The sequence below is a fragment of the Haliotis rubra genome, unplaced genomic scaffold, assembly GCF_003918875.1.
Source record: "Haliotis rubra isolate DU_JTF1 unplaced genomic scaffold, ASM391887v1 Scf502, whole genome shotgun sequence".
NCBI classification, from domain to species: domain Eukaryota; kingdom Metazoa; phylum Mollusca; class Gastropoda; order Lepetellida; family Haliotidae; genus Haliotis; species Haliotis rubra.
The window spans coordinates 510,375-530,957 of NW_025767194.1; the positions used below are offsets into that span (position 1 = coordinate 510,375).

Here is a 20,583-nt window from a genome sequence, read left to right on the forward strand (position 1 = left end):
GCTCTGTAAGGAGAGGTACCTACAGTGGATGTGAGAGATTGTAGCAGGCGCTCTGTAAGGAGAGGTACCTACAGTGGATGTGAGAGATTGTAGCAGGCACTCTGTAAGGAGAGGTACCTAGGAGAGTACCTACAGTGGATGTGAGAGATTGTAGCAGGCACTCTGTAAGGAGAGGTACCTACAGTGGATGTGAGAGATTGTAGCAGGCACTCTGTAAGGAGAGGTACCTACAGTGGATGTGAGAGAGATTGCAGGCACTCTGTAAGGAGAGGTACCTACAGTGGATGTGAGAGATTGTAGCAGGAGCTGTAAGGAGAGGTACCTACAGTGGATGTGAGAGATTGTAGCAGGCACTCTGTAAGGAGAGAGGTACCTACAGTGGATGTGAGAGATTGTAGCAGGCACTCTGTAAGGAGAGGTACCTACAGTGGATGTGAGAGATTGTAGCAGGCACTCTGTAAGGAGAGGTACCTACAGTGGATGTGAGAGATTGTAGCAGGCACTCTGTAAGGAGAGGTACCTACAGTGGATGTGAGAGATTGTAGCAGGCACTCTGTAAGGAGAGGTACCTACAGTGGATGTGAGAGATTGTAGCAGGCACTCTGTAAGGAGAGGTACCTACAGTGGATGTGAGAGATTGTAGCAGGCACTCTGTAAGGGTACGAGAGATTGTACCTACAGTGGAGTGGCTGAGAGATTGTAGCAGGCACTCTGTAAGGAGAGGTACCTACAGTGGATGTGAGAGATTGTAGCAGGCGCTCTGTAAGGAGAGGTACCTACAGTGGATGTGAGAGATTGTAGCAGGCACTCTGTAAGGAGAGGTACCTACAGTGGATGTGAGAGATTGTAGCAGGCGCTCTGTAAGGAGAGATACCTACAGTGGATGTGAGAGATTGTAGCAGGCACTCTGTAAGGACAGGTACCTTACAAAGCATATTTTAGTTATGGACAATCACTAAATCATTTCAAACAACTGCTAGAGGCAGAACACTTAACTTGACTGAAGAATCTGGGTCATCAAAGGAACACAGATGTGATCTTTATTTTGAAGTTCCTAATATCTCTATCTGATTAAAGTTAAGACTCTTATGCCAAACACAACAAGAAGTCATAGTCATCAAAATACTCTTTATGAATATGTCTACTAGTTATGATTATGTCAAATGTTTTGGAGTGAATATAGCAATGTGGAAGGAGAGTATTGAAAGGTTTTTAAGATCTGCTCCAGAAAGGAGCACTACCACCAAATTCAGCTGAGGCCAGTTGAAGTCACGTTTCCATGGAAACAGCAGAATATAAAATTCATATCTGGGTCTAAACCCCAAAAGGCACATCTAGGGATCATGCTTGACATATGTACCACGTTTGATGAAGCTAGCATGTATAGTTTAGGAGATCTGCTCCAGACAAGATGACAACCTCATAGCCACAGCCTAAGTCACGGTTCCATGGAAATCGCAGAAAATAAAATTCATGTCTGGGTCTAACCCCAAAACAACAGATATACAAGCGAGTCCGGTAATTCCGCACGTCCAGTAATTCTGCGCATCTGCAATAGCGTACTTTTGTACGAAGGTAAACATCGTCTGCTACCACATTTACGCTTGAAATCGGGACATTTCTATAAGGGACTGGCTTTTAATCACTAAAGGTAAGTAAATAACAGTAATTGACAGATAAATTGACAGTTTAATGAAAATCCGTTTTTTTCATACTTTTAAACCTTTTTCTTCATTATTTATACTTCGATTTAATATGAAATACTCTTCCTTACATTGAAGAATGAAATTTTTAGAGTAAAATTAATATTTTTATACTTATCCTGACTCATGTTTATTTGCTTGTCTTCTTCTTCTGGCGAACCTAGTGGAACACTTGTATCTCCCAATTGAAGCTCCCTTCAATAAAAAATCACTCATTAGTACTCACCCCGAGTTATCTCCCTTCCTCCGGCGGGAAGGAGTGGCTTCACCTTAGCCCATGTGCCTCACTCTCCTTTGTTTTGAGCCCAACACTTTATTTTTCCGAAATCCAAAGTGTTAAGTGGGAGGACGGGAAGCTTACCTGATGAGTCAGGATAAGCATAAAAATATTAATTTTACTCTAAAAATTTCATATTTTTTCTTATCCTGACTCATGTTTATTTGCTTGTAGAATCCTACGGAATAGGAGGTGGGATTATATATACTTTGGATTTTACTAATTAGTGATTTGAACTGAGATGATTGTAATAACCCTAAGGGAACTTCATGAAGGCACTGAACTGAATTCCTGCTGTTAAATTAACAGTTGCCTTTAAATAGGTTATTACAATTTACTGAATATAATAAAAGTATATAGAACATTAATAAGCTAGAGCCCTTAATGTGGTAGTATAAACTGTAGATAGTTTATAATGAATACTTTTATAAGAACCAAAGTAATAAGCTTACAATATGCATATATATAAGCTATAACATAACTGTGCTTAAGGTATAATGATAACTTAAGCTGTATAATAGTAACCAACTACTGCTTGAAGTTTGTTAACTAATACATGTTATGAAATGAACATATGATAGAGCTTAAGGAATAACTTAAGCTGAACATATAAAATAGTAGAACTCGTCGACGAGTTGTAGGTATTATGATAAAGAATCATAGTACAGAACTTAAGATAATATTTTAACTTAAGTAAAAATATATGTATATAGCATATAGCTATTAGTACTGTTATCAGATAAGTATAAAAATCATCAAGATAAACTTATCTTCTCCGTGGAACTGTCAACTGTTGAGCGGGACCATGGGACCGAAATGGTGGATACCTGAGACGTCCTTGGTGGTGATATCTCTCAGATAATGGTTTGCAAACACCATCTCGACCTCCAAAACATCCCTCCATAATGTTGTTCAAAGAACAGTTTCTATGTAACCAGAGTTGAGGCTAGTGCTCTAATTTCGCGTGAGGATTAGCAGCACTTGGAGGGGTTCAGTCCTGCTGCCTTGTAGGCTCTTAGTATGACAGTTCAATCCAAATAGAAATGGTCGTCTTGCTGACACTTCTGTCTGTGAAGTGGTAGATATGGGGATAAACAATCTTTTGAATTTCCCTCTACTTTGCTTGGATCTTTGGAGATATATTTTCAATGCACGTACAGGGCAAAGTGATAAGTCCATCGTATCCTCCGCGGCCCCAGTATGGAAGAGAGGGCTGGGACATGGAACAACCTGTCTGGTTGACCTGGTAGTTGATTTTTGCTATAAAATCCCAGCGAAGTCCCAGATGAGCCGATATTATGAATATCATCAAATCGTGTTCTCTCATAGTCCAAAGCTGTGAATTTCCGACATTCTGGCGCAGTGGCATAACGCTAGCAGGAATAAGGTTTTGTGGGTCAATGATTCATATGACACAGATAATAATGGTTCATAAGCCCTCACTTGTGAGGTGTTGAAGTACCACGATTTAGATCCCATGCTGGCGCTTTGAAACTTCCGTTTCCTGATCTTCCAATCGAAGGCACGTGTAGCAAGCGCCCCGGTAATTCGGTGTTTTGGTCAGTTTGACGCCCGTTCTCATAGTAATGACTGAGCTTATGAAAGCTTACCCAAGATAAATTGGATAGTGTAGATCCTTTGAGATTCTTAGTTTGGCGTGAGGAAACATAAGAAATCTGCCACTTGAGGATGTGTAGCAAATCTGGCTGAAAATCCTTTCTTAGCCGCGATAATTGATGGGAAATCTGAGCCATTTATCGTCATTTATATAAATTACGAAAGTGGAATTACGTGAGTGCAAGCGCGCGACCGCCAGCTGCTCTGTTGGAATAACCTCTCTTATTCCAAACACGCCTTGATACAATCCACATGTGCAGTCGGAATGCCTCTGGTGTTTTGTGCACTTGTTTGGTGTGGATGTATCAGTAGATTGGAGCGCGCAGTGGGAGCTGGAAGTACTGGTTTTCCGCATTCTTCGTGAAGAGATCTGGAACCACGTTCTACATGGCCAGGTAAGGCGAGACCAAAATCAGATCGAGGCTCTTCGTTTGACTGATTTTTTTAAGACTTGTGGGATCAGCAGGAGGGAAAGCGTGCCGCATTAGTCCCTCCGACTATGCTTAGTGCGTCCGTTGCCCATGCTGGTGGGTCTGGTACTGGCGAAACGAAGGTTGTCAGTTGATTGTTGAATCGGGTGGCAAATAGATCTATCAGAGAGGAGATCCCTATTTCCAAGCGATTATCTGATTGAATATCTCTGTGTGTGGAGCATCCATTCTGTCGCATGCGATGGTTGGTGTGGCGAGAGAGCCGTCTGCTAACACATTCTTTGCCCCTGGAATGTGGCATGCTTTGATATGTATGTTTAGACTGTCGACTAGATCGAACAGTTTGAAACATCGAAAGAGTAGATTCAGTGATCTTGTTGACCCTTGTTTGTTGTTCACATAAAACGCCACTGTGGAGTTGTCTGTATGAATCATTAACTGAGCGCTCTGTAATAGGTTGCTCCAGTGATCTATGGCGTTTTATGACTGCTTGCATCTCTAGCAGATTTATGTGACATAAGCTCTCTTGAATGCTCCATAGGCCTGGACGCTGTCCTGCCGGAAAGGTGGGCTCCCAACCTTTAGTGACGCATCCGTAACGCAAAGGTGTGATTCCGGCTCTCGAGCTAAAAGGAGACGCTTCTACGCCCAGACATTCAATCTCTTGGTCCACCAGAGTAGATGTGGTTTGACGTAATCTGGTAGACTAAGCGATGGTAGAGGGTCCTCGAGATGGGCATTGATGAGGACTTGTAATGGACGCTAATTGGAGCCTGCCTCTGAGTGTCAAATCTTGAGCCGATGTGAGTAGTCCCAGTAGACTGTGCCACTGTCGTAGTGGTATGGGAGAGTAGGGCTTGGGGATCATTTGTTGTATCTTGATCATCTGTCCTCCGGGACTATCATAATGGGTTCTGAGCTGTAAGGAATGCGTATGCCTAGAAACTGCAGATCCTGCGTGGGCTCTAGGTCCGACTTGCGCGATGATTTACTAACCAGCCTAACTCGCAGGTAGTAGCTTGATTGTAAAGTTCAGCTGTAGTCTGAGGCGCTGTGGATGTGTATCCACCTGTATGCCGTCGTCTAGGTAAAATGCGCCCCAGGCCTTGGCGATGTAGATATGAGACCATAGGCTTGGTTATTCTTGTGAAATATCCATGGGGCGAAGTGATTCGAAGGGAAGTACTTTCCATTGGTAGTGTATGCCGTCTAGCATGAATCTCAGATATTTCCTTGAACTGGGATGAATGGAATGTGTAGGTATGCATCCTGCAGATCTATACTTACCATGTAATCTAGTGAATGAATTAGATGACGAAGTTGAGGTAAATGTATCATCTTGAAGCAGCTGGTGGTTTGCATAGAAATTCTCTGTTGAAAGTGCTCATGTTGTAAATGAGGTGATACTTCTCTTTTGAATTCTTTTGGTACTAGGAAGACTGGGAATACAAAACCTGGTATGATATTTTGCTGATCGAGAACTTCTAAGGCCTGTTTGTTTAGTAGAGACTGTACTGTTTCTCTTAACATCGGTGTAGTGATGCCAGATGAGCGTTGAACCCTGGTGGGTTGACTGTTAACGGTGGCAGCCTTGAGTTGTAGGCGAATATCCATTACCGAAGGATGTTGGATACATCACGGGTCTTGAAGTATTCCCCAGTTTTCCCAGTGAAGTTGTAATCGTCCACCCACTTGAGACGGTTGTACTGGGACGACTGGGGGTGGAAGACTCCAGTCGTTCCGAACCTGACTTTCATCGTTTATATCCACGGCTACCTCTGGATGATCTGCCTCTAGCTGATCCTCCTCTGAACTTGTTGTAGAGGCGACGAAAAGAATCCTTGGGATTATTAGCGGCCGCTAGTTTCTTATCCCGTGCTCTCTGTAACCCTGAGAATTTAGCCTTACCCGAGTACCTCTGTGCTGACTGTTTGAAGACGTTTCGTTAATAGTCCTAGATCTATTAAGTCCGAAGAACATTCTTCTAGCAATGGTATCTAAGTGGGCCATCTTGCGATCATCAATCCTATAACTTCTGGACTTGGAATCATTGATAATCTTGAAGTTCTCATCGATCTCCTGAGTCTTGAAAAAAGGCTCCATATTATGTCCATAGAATTGCTTGGCATTGAAGATCGGTAAGTGAGGAAGATGGGATTTAGTAGATTTAGAGTAAGTTGTATCCAGTTTAGCAGGAACGGCTGCGATAGGATGCACAGGAGGTATGGTGATATGATCTACGTCATCATCTTTCATCAGGTAAGTTTGGGCTGTATCCTCGTTCTTGGAGGGAGAGGCCAGTTGTAATTCATTTACCATCCAATACCATATCTCAGCCTCTGAGAATATGATACCATCGTCTTCCTCTGGCGTATGGTGATATGTCGAGGAGACCTCGATCTGTAAGAAGATCTATGTGAGGACTGAGGAGAACGGACTGACAAGTGGCTAGTGTATGTAGATCTTGGAGAGGATATCCCTTCTGCGGAGACTGTGGGCTCATTGAGCGGTGATAACCGTCGGCGCTCGCGGGCTTCGGACGGATGATGAGGGCTGCCTGAAGCGTCTTCTAGGCGTTGTAGAACCACTTAGCCTGCAGCGTCTTGCGCAATTGTCTGGAGTCAGTGTCCGATCCGACATATGAGTGTTTGCTTTTCGCGGCGCCCGCCATTACATGACAAAGGTGCGTGCTAGGCGAAACACTCCTTCTCCATGAGAAGCCTCTTGTAAAGGTCAGACTCTAGCTCCATCTCGGAGTAGGCCTGGGATACCTTATGCAAGAGCTCACTCCGGACAGGGGTTGCCCTTAGCGAGCGGCTGCAGCGTCTGTGAGCTCAGGGGCCCCTAGCGAAGTCAAAGGCGGGCTCTGGGGCCCTGTATGACTTAGTATGGGGTGGGCTCTGGGGCCCGTGGCTCTTCGAGGCCGTGGCGTTGTTCCATCATTCTCATCATGATGTGGTTGATCAAGTCATCTGGGGCGCTCTGCGTTGGCGAGGGATGTCTCTCTGCAGAAGTGACAGGACCCTCAGATAGATGTATTGGTATTAGCATACCGGCATCTCGGTTTGTGTGTCCGTCTATGCCAGAGGTGATAGTAAAGCAGAAGCGGGCCGTTTCTTTGTGACGAACTTCTGGAATGATAATAGGCATATCATCATCATATAATGCTAATTCTGTAACTGGTAAGATATCAAAGCAAATTTATTAGATTTAGTTGACTTCCCTTTAGATGGCCGGTGTAGATCTTGGAGTGCGTGGGAAGTGCACGAGATGATGTGGCTGGTTTCCTCGACTTGGACTGAGGCGGCGGCAGCTCTTGAGATGCAGGTAAGCTTCTTGGACATAGCGGACTGCGTCCAAGCTTATCGCCCGAGGAAACTCAGGTATGTCACCAGCGGTGGCGAGTCCTCAATCAACAGTTGACATGAAACATTAATTTGCGATCTATTAGCCATGTTTGAATTCTGTCACGAGATTTATCTGCCTTCCGTCTGTAAGCGGAACATAAATATTTGTCAAAAGCAGAGATAGGTAAATTGTTACACAATTTACAGCGAAATCAAAGGAACATGGAGTAATGCAGCTAGGGCATTTTAAATGAGGATCGATCTCACAATAACATAGTTTACATTCTGTGCAAATTTTCATCAATGTAGCCTACTGAACAATCCACGACAATTAAAGTGAATAAAACAGCAGAAACACAATTAATAATCAATGCAAATTGAATAAATATACTAGTACTACCTCTATACTAATGTATAAGAGGAACTTAACTAGATTTAAATAAAGGATATGTGTGTTGGGAGACACAGGCGCTCTCACGTCCAGCTCACTGGGCGAAGAAGGAGAGAGTGAGGCACATGGGCTAAGGTGGCGCCCTCCTTCCCGCGCTTCGGAAAGGGAGATAACTCGGGGTGAGTACTAATGAGTGATTTTTTATTGAAGGGAGCTTCAATTGGGAGATACAAGTGTTCCACTAGGTTCGCCAGAAGAAGAAGACAAGCAAATAAACATGAGTCAGGATAAGAAAAAATAGTGATTTTTGAAAATAATCTGGCCCTAATACGCTTCCATACTTCGGATCTCCAGCTGGATGTTATGTGCATCAGTTGCTGCGCAGAATTACCGGACAGCAAGCGATGTCCTCAGAACGCTGGTAAGGTCAACCGTATGGCATAATGCAATGTTAGAATCTTATAGTCATCAATAAAACTTATATTTCTAGGTAAATATGATGCATACCAGCATGTTTAGTCACGTAAACCACAAAACCTAAGAGACATTAGTTGCCGTGTTGCGATCGATGTGCTTAGGTGCGCGGAATTACCGGACAGCATGAAACATGTATAACCATCTACAGCTATAGCAAATTAGAGTAGTGGTCCCACTGAGTTTATCACTACTGTTTACTGTATACAGCAGATGACACAAAACAATCCCCACCTTGTAATGTCCATCAGATCATTGTAAGTGTGTTTTCTATAACAATGGTTTACTATTTACATTATCAGTTCCTTTTTGGGAAATTAACCAATATTTGGTACATGGCTGAGACTTTATATTGACCTCAGACAAATCCCCTCATGAGCTTAAGTAACATATCCCAGCATGCACTCACTGCACGATCCTCAAGGACACCCAGGCTGATTTTGAGAGAGTTCCGCCAGTGTCTTCCACTTCGTCCAGGTTGAAGCTAGTCGAGAAAGACCACAGGCTTGATAAGAGGATCTGATTCTCTGGGATAGGCAGTTCTCCATAGTTGTGGATCACAAACACCCCTGAGAAGTCTATAGGTGCTATCTTATACCGGCCTAGAGAATTAGATGTAACACAATGTGCTTTCTTTGTAGGTCGTTCTCGCCTATAGGGTGAGTATCTTACGATGCCATCAGTGGTGTTCTTCTTACCCATATCTTCCAGTAGGGTGGGTTTGTCGCATTCTGAAACACAGAAATATTCAGCTTGTTGACCCTAGTAATAAACCTGAAATTGTAAAACCGCTTTTCCCTGCAAATCACCATGTTTTTCTGCCCAAATTAAAATAAATACATGGACCCCTGTCAAGTTATTGTTGCAACAGTACTACAAATGGTATCATGTAGTTATGATATATTATCAGTGGTATAGAGCAGTACTCTTATTGGCGATATAATCACTCACAGAGAGCAAAAGGTTGCGGGTTCCATCCCCGACCGCGTCATACCAAAAGACGTTAAAATATGGTACTTGTTGGTCCCTGCCTGGCACTCGGCATAAATGGGTACAACAAGGACTGGTCGGCTCGGAGTCATTATAATGTGTCTGAGTGGAGTATTCATGCTTCACTGCGGCATGGTATCTCAGTGGGCTAGCACTATAAAACCAGCTAGGTACAAATATTCTCAAAGTACAGCGTTAAACCCAATTTCACCTCACCTCACCTAATCACTCACCATAAGTCTGAAAATGAAGATTAAATGACAATGTTTTCACTAAAGGCAATGCCGGGTTACGAATGAACTTGATGTAAGTTGGCTCCTGCATAGGAGGTGATGTCACAGGGTGGATGCATGTTTTGTTGCTGAGGCTGCAGTTGACGGTGACGGAGGCATTGGAAGGTACCACCTCGCCAGAGAGCATGAAACTGAAGGGGCATGGTGAGATGGCTTGAGTCGTAGTGCCTTCTGTTGTCTCACAATCACTCATCTGTATGTCATAGAACACTGTGAAGTCTGGTGCTCTGAACCTGGGAGAGAGGATGAGAGGATAATAACTAAACTTATTTGTATTTCTTGACTTCTTAGCACTGTTTCACTGATGAATATTATGTCTAATGATATCTAAGCTTGGGAAGTACGACTAACATACTAAATTTAGACATACTACTGATCTGGAAAATCAACAAGACAAGGCATAATCCGGTCTGACTAGATTGTGATGAAGGTACCACCTTGTAAAGTCTCTCAGTAGCCTGACTATAAACCGATGAAGGTACCTCCTTGTAAAGTCTCTCAGTAGCCTGACTATAAACCGATGAAAGTACCTCCTTGTAAAGTCTCTCAGTAGCCTTACTATAAACCGATGAAAGTACCACCTTGTAAAGTCTCTCTGTAGCCTGACTATAAACCGATGAATGTACCACCGTGTAAAGTCTCTCTGTAGCCTGACTATAAACCGATGAAAGTACCTTCTTGTAAAGTCTCTCAGTAGCCTTACTATAAACCAATGAAAGTACCACCTTGTAAAGTCTCTCTGTAGCCTGACTATAAACCGATGAATGTACCACCATGTAAAGTCTCTCTGTAGCCTGACTATAAACCGATGAAAGTACCTTCTTGTAAAGTCTCTCTGTAGGCAGACTATAAACCGATGAAGGTACCTCCTTGTAAAGTCTCTCTGTAGCCTGACTATAAACCAATGAAGGTACCTCCTTGTAAAGTCTCTCAGTAGCCTGACTATAAACCGATGAAAGTACCTACTTTTAAAGTCTCTCAGTAGCCAGACTATAAACCAATGAAAGTACCACCTTGTAAAGTCTCTCTGTAGCCTGACTATAAACCGATGAATGTACCACCTTGTAAAGTCTCTCTGTAGCCTGACTATAAACCAATGAAAGTACCTACTTGTAAAGTCTCTCTGTAGCCTGACTATAAACCGATGAGTGTACCACCTTGTAAAGTCTCTCTGTAGCCTGACTATAAACCAATGAAGGTACCTCCTTGTAAAGTCTCTCAGTAGCCTGACTATAAACCGATGAAAGTACCTACTTTTAAAGTCTCTCAGTAGCCAGACTATAAACCAATGAAAGTACCTCCTTGTAAAGTCTCTCTGTAGCCTGACTATAAACCGATGAAGGTACCTCCTTGTAAAGTCTCTCAGTAGCCTGACTATAAACCGATGAAAGTACCTACTTTTAAAGTCTCTCAGTAGCCAGACTATAAACCAATGAAAGTACCACCTTGTAAAGTCTCTCTGTAGCCTGACTATAAACCGATGAATGTACCACCTTGTAAAGTCTCTCTGTAGCCTGACTATAAACCAATGAAAGTACCTACTTGTAAAGTCTCTCTGTAAAGTCTCTCTGAGCCTGACTATAAACCGATGAGTGTACCACCTTGTAAAGTCTCTCTGTAGCCTGACTATAAACCAATGAAAGTACCACCTTGTAAAGTCTCTCAGTAGCCTGACTATAAACCAATGAAGGTACCACCTTGTAAAGTCTCTCCGTAGCCTGACTATAAACCAATGAAAGTACCTACTTGTAAAGTCTCTCTGTAGCCTGACTATAAACCGATGAAGGTACCACCTTGTAAAGTCTCTCTGTAGCCTGACTATAAACCAATGAAGGTACCACCTTGTAAAGTCTCTCAGTAGCCTGACTATAAACCGATGAAGGTACCACCTTGTAAAGTCTCTCTGTAGCCTGACTATAAACCGATGAAGGTACCACCTTGTAAAGTCTCTCTGTAGCCTGACTATAAACCGATGAAGGTACCTACTTGTAAAGTCTCTCCCTGTAGCCTGACTATAAACCGATGAAAGTATCTACCTTGTAAAGTCTCTCTGTAGCCTGTGAAGAAAGTACCTACTTGTAAAGTCTCTCCTGGTCATGGTTGAGGTGAATCTTGTGACTTTTCTCCATGGAAAGGTCCCAGACATCCTCCACCACCTTAGTCACAGTGATCACAGACAGGCTGTAGGTACAGTCCTTGGTTAAACCCTGCACACACACAAATATCTCAATCTTAAACCCTGCACACACACAAATATCTCAATCTTAAACCCTGCACACACACAAATATCTCAATCTTAAACCCTGCACACACACAAATATCTCAATCTTAAACCCTGCACACACACAAATATCTCAATCTTAAACCCTGCACACACACAAATATCTCGATCTTAAACCCTGCACACACACAAATATCTCAATCTTAAACCCTGACTGAAGGGGCGGATACGGTGTTTAGAGAAAGGGGGCTGCACAATTCATTTTCAACCATTTTCATGAGAGTTTCAAGGGTCATTTAGATAATAAACTTTCAGTACAAAAGGTGGGTGTGCAACCCTGTACCCCACCTCTGGATCCACCTATGGACTGTGTATCTATAGATTAGTATATTACTTTCACTTAAAAAATGGGGATCCAAGTACTTGCTGGTGATATGGGGGTCCTGTAAAGTATTGAAATGGGACAGGGCAGGGCAGGGCAGGTAATTACTTCAGAATGAATCCGTGATCATGTGGATGGTGGTCATGACTGATGGTGAAATAACAGACACAGATAACTACTCTTGATCCGCTGTAGGTATTCATGGAATATTAGTGAGTCATTTTGGATGCGGTATATGAGATAGTCTGTGTCCATTCTGTACAAATGTGAATTGTGTAAAACCCTGATAGATCCTGGTCCTTTCAAGCTAACTTTTGTGTGCTACTTAAGATACGCTTGCTACTTGATTAGAGAATGTTTTACAAAATCAACATGGAGGCTCTGAAAACATGGCCGTTGCCATGGCTACATACTCTTTGGAGATGGACTGTGTACCCCAAGATCACAAGAGTCAAGTTTCATTTGAGTCAGGATTTGTGTTGCAACCATTCTATCAAGACATATTGTATCTTGACCAAGTTGTTGAACATTGTTCAACTCTGCATCATGCAATATTTCAACTATATGACAGGGGTCTGTAAGTTAACCAGACAATCCTGCAATGGACATCACAAGCATCAATTTGTGCCTCTGGGAAAGATACATACATATATATACAAGATATATAAACAAAGCAGATATGTCACCAAACCTGACCACCTGATCCATTTTTATTCCTTCAATTATCATATGCCACAAGTCATGTATGTTGCTGGATACCTCTATTCCATCCCTACCCGGAATTCCATTGAATTCTGGATAGATGACTAATATTTCCTTGCAGATAATTCAATCTTAGAAATGAGGCACAAACATCAATGACTTCTCACACTGACAATAAGATATACTTATTTAAGTTCCAGTGCTGCATGAGATAACCATGGGACCTCAAAACACTTCATAATTTCGAACAATTTGACATTGTAAATAATCATTTAATTTGCCCACTGACCCTCTGCCTGATCTCGTCTGAGCTGTATTCCTTCATGATGGCTCCAGCATACCACTTCCCAGGCATGGGGTAGGGGAGGGTGGCTTCCACGGACGCGTTGGACGAGGGCACCACATACTCCTGCGCCTGTCTCTGGTGGAGATGGAAATGGTCTGGGAACGTCTCATTGTTTGGACTGATCACTGGATACCTGCCCCGCTGAAGGTAACTGTGAAAAGACGGATGGTTTCAAAGAACTACAGAATTTTACTCAGTGGAATCTGATAGAGTATGTATAATAGAATTAAAAGTTGCAAGATTTCATCACAGTATTCTGTGCAATACAATCATCATACTCATAACAAACACTTATCATAAACATAGTCTTTTAAATTTACTTAAGAAAGGTCAACATCAGTGATTCCAAGGGTTCAACAAGATACCTGTCATATATGTTATATGGGTTAGTGTGCTGTCTTTGTGAGCTGGCAATTAGAAGCCTCAGTTTGAGAGTCTGGGTTTGAATCCTGAATGAGAATGAAATGCTAATGATGCTACACATGAAGTAACAGCTGTATACTTACACCTTGACCTTTCTGACAGCACATTTTTCATCTGAAGCAAATGCTCTCAATGTCAAGAAAACCTGCTCCGTCGCTTGTGGAATAGTTATTGTGATCAAGGACACATCCTTGTAGGAGTAGTACTGAGAGACAGGAGCCCCCACTGTCCACTCAACCTCAGCTATATAATAACCATCTGAAACACAATGTTGATAATACAAGTCTGGTTGTGTAATACAAGTCTGGTTGTGTAATACTTCCATATGATAAACATCACGATTTATCATCCAAAACTGTGTTCCACAGGAGATATCGCTTGTGTGAGATCATATGATATCTCCTAGGAGATATCGTTTTGACAGTAGATTTTGTACAATGCCCTGCTATGGCGTCATCAAATGCTATGACATCATCAACTTGATGGACGCTCGTCTTCGCCCGAAGACCGGGTTCGAATCCACAATGCTCAGTCAGTCAGTGACATCACTGCACAGCAAGTCTAATGGTAGTACAGTGTTGAGAGATGTACATTTTTCATTGAAAACTAATGAAGAGTGATTTTTGATGATAAATAGAATCTCACCCTCGTGTCTACTGATATCAATTATATCAACACTCGTTGATAAAAGTGAAAATATCCTCGGCAAGCTTCGGATATTTGTAACTTTATCAACTTGTGTTGATATAATTGATATCAGTAGACACTTGGGTGAGATTCTCTATATCATTGCTTCTAATATGATGGCTTTCAACACATTCAAGCTTCATACACCAATGATAAGCCATCTTTTTCTATATATACTGTTGACTAACATTCCCAATAAACTTTTGATTGTGCAACAATATTTCTGAAACACTAATAGGCACATTTGGCAGTTTACCATGACCTGGGTGGTTAACTTTAAGATTGCATTTATACTTGGTTTGTAAAGCTAGTTCATTGTGTGAAACCTTGCTTCAAACCAGGAATTTATCTCGAGTCCTGTATTTGAGGGTCCCTGGGACTCATATTCTTAATTTTCAGGGGTCCTGGACTACAAAATGGGGGTCCCAGACACTTAAATATTATTACTAATACTGTTATTGTATTGTGTATCATGATCATCACATTGTTACAGTAATTAATTGCAAATGATACCATAACCCAGTTAGTAGCAAACTCAGTGATAACTTATTGTTACTTGATTGGAATTTATACAAAAAATATTTGGACTTTTTCTGCGTCCCTGTGGATGCAATAAGAACTTTTTTTTGCATCCATTGTCAATGTTGTTTTTAAGCATTACAGGTAGCAGGATATATATACGTTCCTCTAAATCCCTCCTCTTAACATCTAGGAGGTTTTAATTTTAAGAATGAACTTTATATGAAAAGATGTTGTTTCCCTCATATGTTTTGATATCATAAATATTATTATATATAGTTGACTGTGTGATCTGATCTGATCTGACAGGAGGTTTTGAACCCCATACAACAGCCAAGTGCTTTCTTATAGAACATGTATCTATTCTGAATTCTGCAATGCTTATTGGTCTCATAATCTGACATCAACACAACAAACAACCATCAATAAAGGGTGAAAGTTTATGGATCTTAGTATCGGTATATTATGTAGAGGTGACTATCGAGGGGTAAACAACTATTGCGATAGCGATACTATTGCAACATACTATTGCGATAGCAACAGGCTATTGCGACAAACTATTGCAATACTATAAGGACAAATAATTTTCCTTGAATTCTCTTATTTGAAGTCATTTCCCAAATGAATGTGTAGTTTATATGAAATAAAAACAACCTGAAGTAGTTTCAGTTTATTTTAATAACTGACAAGAAACTTGAAACCAAGATCAAGTTTGTTTAAGAGGTAACAGCAGCAGATAACTCTAAATTAGAGTGAACAAATGTGGTACTTCCTGTATTTTGCGCTGCACATTTATCAACTGAAATCAATTACTAAACTATCGATAGTCACACATACTATAGACACATCGATAGTTTTTTGTTTCTACCATCGATTAATTGCTATCGGAGACTCTACAATTGCAATACATTGATAGTTTGATGCATCGTTACAGCCCTAATATTATGTGTTCTTTGTAATACAGAAGCTGACATCCATCATTTTTCACCCATTAAGTGTATGCCATACAAACACTTTAACCATCAACAAACACACAACTGTAGCTATAGTGCAGTTGAATATTGTTTTAGGGCTGTTGAAGATTTTATACATATCTAATACACAACCTTCACTGAAGACTCAATTAACACACAGCAGGGATTAATCTGAAACAAACCAATTAACTTTTCATGGGAATGTTAATCCTGTATCCTTTCCTCATACCGATCCGTCCAATTTCTGATTTCAAAGTAGTAAAATGCATTCGACGGATGAGCACTGTGATCTTAACTATTAATTAGTTATCCAAACATTGGATCATACCAAGAAAAAGAGGCAAGGGTTGTTGGATGGTTTGACTCTCTATATTTTTGTACTTTTGTACTTATCTTTGCCTACTCATATGACACCCAGCAGCTTTTGTTTTAGGGTTCCAGATCAGTGGAGCGAGGTAATCCCCTATAACAAAAGGTGCGCTTTCTATTTTGTTCCCTGTGATATTTAGTCACCTATTTAGTCACGGTGCTATATGATCCTGTAATCTTCGAAATCTTTTAATTTAAGGAATAACTGTGACAGAATATTGATCGAACATATATGTGTCATTTTTACATGACACATTTTAATAATTTACATCGCCTTATATCCATAATATATAAATATACATATTATATACATAGAAAAAGTACAGGGAAATTTGTTTAAGAGAAAAACTAAATGCCAAACGAAAGTGTCCCATAAATTAAAATCATTGTTAACTCCAGAAATGTACATATCTTCACTTGCTTGCAAAACAGATTTGAGAACAATGTAGTGTAAGTTTCGTTGTCTTTCACATGAGTTAAATATTCAGCAGTATCGGGTTAATAACAACATTGATGGAAATGCATTAGTCTGCTCCAAGTGTCAGTTACAGCAAACTGAAGATGAGTATCACACTCTGCTTAATTGTCCTTATTTTGCAGAAAGTCGTCAGGAGATTATTCCATCTTATTACCACATAGATCAATTGTGGAGGAGGAGCATATACTATCCTTATGTATTTATCTGAAAAGAAATCTACCAATATGAACTACACATTTTCCACAGTATTATAAGTAAAATTAATCTTATCTTGTACCGTTGTGCACATTATCAATTTGCCATACCAAAATAATTTGTCATTTGTCAACTACATGTTATATACATCGTCTTATATACACATGAGTTCATACATTACACACATAACACATTAGTACCCAGTGAGATGATATACACAATCACATTAGCTTTCAAAATGACTCCTAATCAGTATCTCTCAGCCCGCAATTTAGAAACAACTCAACACAAAACCCAAATTGGAATCTCAGTATGTTTTGATTCGAAACTATTATCTGTTATCAGCAGTGTTTAGTCATAACAGTGAGTACTTCCTAATTAATTCCTTCTTAAAGGTCACATGCAACGTCAAACACAACTTTGCAGATTCTGATACCTTTCGGTATGGACTTACAGAAACAAATCATCAAAAATGCAAATTCAACTTATAAAGTTGAAAAATAATGCGATGAAAAAAACGTGCGAAATCGTAGTTCAAATGATTCACTAATTTTCCCCCAGCGCTTGGGGGAATTGAAGTGGTTTCAACAGCTGCACTGCGCTCATAGCACATGCGCCATGAAATAGGTTTGCGCAGCTTGGAAACGGGTTGTCCGGTGAATACTCGGTGATGGGTTTGGTGTGAGCTATTTTTCAAATGTTCTGTTGATATTTCACAGGCGCGAGCTTTTTTATATGTTATGACAGTAGATTACCGATTTAACACTTTATATAATTTCATTTGTCTATTTCACCACACATTCTTCTTACCGAGTCACTTTCTCAGTTCGATACTTGAAAGCAATGTCATTATTTAGCGTTGACAGAATTTGTAACTGTGTTATAGACATGTTGTCACAGACAAAACTAAACTTAACACCAATCAGGCTATACACCATAAACAAAATGCATTGATTTATGGCCCGAGTTCGGTCTCTGTCACATTATGTAATTACACAGACAGGCAGGTGTGATACTTGAACACATGACATGTTATGATGTCTGTTGATTGCAAAATGTTATACACAAAAAATGAGCATGTATTTACAAAACCCAACATCTCTACATATACACACACAATGAGCCGTTAGGGCATCTGCAAATGAACCAGCCGTTACACTTGAGTGCACACCCACCCATTCTGACTGGGTTCGGTATCCTGGCTGGTTCGTTTCTTGGGAAGTAAACCCAAGTACAATATATAGCACTTTTGATTTGCGACTGTACGCTTATAATTTTGTATATATGTTTTGTCATAACCAGCAATGTATATTATATGTCATGAATAAGTGATAATTGTGTTTTAATTATGTTTGATTTTTCGGTTGCATGTGACCTTTAATTAATCCTAATTAAATAACAAACAAGTGACACCTTCAAACCAAATAGCCCTAATTAGTTTACACTATTGCATCCCTTTGATTCTTGCCGCACCGTGTGTAAACAACCTCAGTTCAGAGGGATTCTTGCTCATAGGTGAGTTTCTTTGCAAGTATCGAAGTTAGAAGGGTAATTTTGCTTGTTGGGGCCATGAAATTATATCGAGATATCTGAAATATCGAGACATCCATATCGAGTTAAAAAGAGCTTGAATAATGATAAATTTGGATTCATATGAAGGGTTTTGCCGGGACCGAGATGTTATATCGAGACAACTGATATATTGAGTTATCAGAGTTCAACACAATGGTGCTAGACTGTATAAGGAAAAATATCTGGACATAACTTCATTTCGGCCAGATGACAGATCACATTAGAAATGTCCAGTGAATTACTACAGCACACAGCAACCTGCAGTGAGAGCCTAATGGGTTCCATGGATAAACCCCTGCATTATGAGACACCCGCACTATAGATAACTCGGAATAAAGGCAAAGTAAAAATCGTATAATTAGGGACATGGGGATTCCCCAGGCACAACTTGGGGATTAGCCCTAACATGTCTCTTTCACTTTCGATTCCATGCTGCACAAAAGATTAAAAATAAAAAATTAAAGAGCCATTAAATCGTATGTTTCTGTTGGATCTTATATGCAATGACAATATACACATCCACGACTGTTTACAATGGGGCACAATCATAATCATAATGATCATATTACAACCTGATCGAAGTTCATACGTGTTCGTCGACTGCAGCTGAAACTTACCTCCCTGAGACACCGCTTCGCACAGGACTAGAAGAACGACGGCAATCAGAACAGTCAATCTGTTACGTTTCAGATGTCTGCTTCCATCTTGGTCGTCATGATTAAAGCCCATATTTTTCTCATTTCCTCATCTTTCCCAGTCTTACAGTCCACCTCGTGACGTCATACATAAACTTCCGGGAGTAAGCTCCTTCCCAGTGCCTGTTATCATTGTTACCTCCCGGATAGAGAGGGCCGATAACGGGTTATCGCGGTGAAGAGTTTCCGTTTGGAACCACGAAGGGAGGTAACTACCATACGAACTGTTGTTCATACCACAATTCCTTTTTGTGATAAGATGTCAAACATTCGAGGATGCATATGACCAATGCAGGGGTGCACCTAAGCCGCGAGAATGCGGGATTTGCCCATTTATACATAGGAGGGAGGGTGCAGGGGTGCGCACCCTCCCTTTTTGTGCTGAAAGTTTGTTAATGACATTTGAAACTCGGGTGAAAATGAAATGTGCACCCCTCTTTTTCTCAATAGTGTGCATCCCCCCTTTCTCAAAAAGCTGTATCCGCCCCTGTTATATTATAACTTCCGCAAACTGAAAAGTAAGTGCGCCCAATTTCACACAAATAAAGTTGAGCTGGCGGACCTTGATGACCTGGTGCAAGATATACCCTATTTAAACAAAATTGTCAATTGCAGTACCACGTCAGCCATATACTGTGACTTGTATCTTAAACAAAACACTAAACAGCGCCAATCATCGTAATATCCCGAGGTATCTATGATCAGAGTCAAAACGTTCCGATTGCTTTCTTGGAATTCGTGAGGGGGCATTATAATAATCACGTGACTGCCTTTTCGTGGCGTGTTTATTTCGCCCATTTTCAGAAATCACTGGGCCAATAGAAGTAGGAGGCCGTGGAGGCGGTGATCGGTTTGTTCACAAACTGCATGAGTGATAAGAAAGTATGAGTGCATGAGTGAGTAAGGTTTTACGCCGCTTTTAGCATATTATTCCAGCAACATCACGGCAGGGGACACCAGAAAGGGGCTTCGCACATTGTACCCATGTGGGGAATCGAACCCGGGTCTTCAGCCGAGCGGACGCTTTAACCATTAGCTAGGCTACCCCACCGTCCATGTTCACAAACTGGGTAACAGTGGTGGTAGTAGAGGAGGAGGCGGCCTGCCCAGCTATTGTTAGCTTAATGATAAAATTTGCCCCCGATGATTTAGGCCGAGATCAATCCCTGACCACGTGGCGTTGAACTCTTTTTTTGTCTTCATCATGTGTGTGAACCCGAAAAGATCCGGGTACGAATTCATCTTCAGTGGCCCATGCTTGTCGTAAGAGGCGACTAACGGGATGTGGTGTTCAGGCTCGCATCGTATCCCAATTGCCTAGATCGATGCTCATGCTGTTGATCACTGGCTTGTCTGGTCCAGTGCGGCGTTAAACAACAAATCAACCATCTTTATCATGATTACTAATTGGACTAGTGCTGGTTTGTGTGCTACGTCGCTGAGATACCAGTTTAAGAGTGAAGCCCCGCCGAAACCAAGTACTGACTGACTGAGTTT

General features: G+C 41.1%; 1 protein-coding gene across 1 annotated transcript in view; it reads right to left on the reverse strand.

Moving 5' to 3' along the window:
• Window positions 1–19,252, reverse strand: part of LOC124291951 (post-GPI attachment to proteins factor 6-like) — a 34,499-nt gene extending 15,247 nt beyond the window's left edge. Inside the window, exons 1-6 of the mRNA XM_046729033.1 lie at window positions 19,009–19,252; window positions 13,681–13,855; window positions 13,118–13,325; window positions 11,600–11,730; window positions 9,464–9,756; window positions 8,650–8,971 (exon numbers count right to left, since the gene is read on the reverse strand). Coding sequence (XP_046584989.1) covers window positions 8,650–8,971; window positions 9,464–9,756; window positions 11,600–11,730; window positions 13,118–13,325; window positions 13,681–13,855; window positions 19,009–19,120 — 1,241 coding nt within the window. The 5' untranslated portion in view covers window positions 19,121–19,252. The remainder of the gene's footprint in view (window positions 1–8,649; window positions 8,972–9,463; window positions 9,757–11,599; window positions 11,731–13,117; window positions 13,326–13,680; window positions 13,856–19,008) is intronic.
• Between the last annotated feature and the right edge of the window lie 1,331 nt (window positions 19,253–20,583).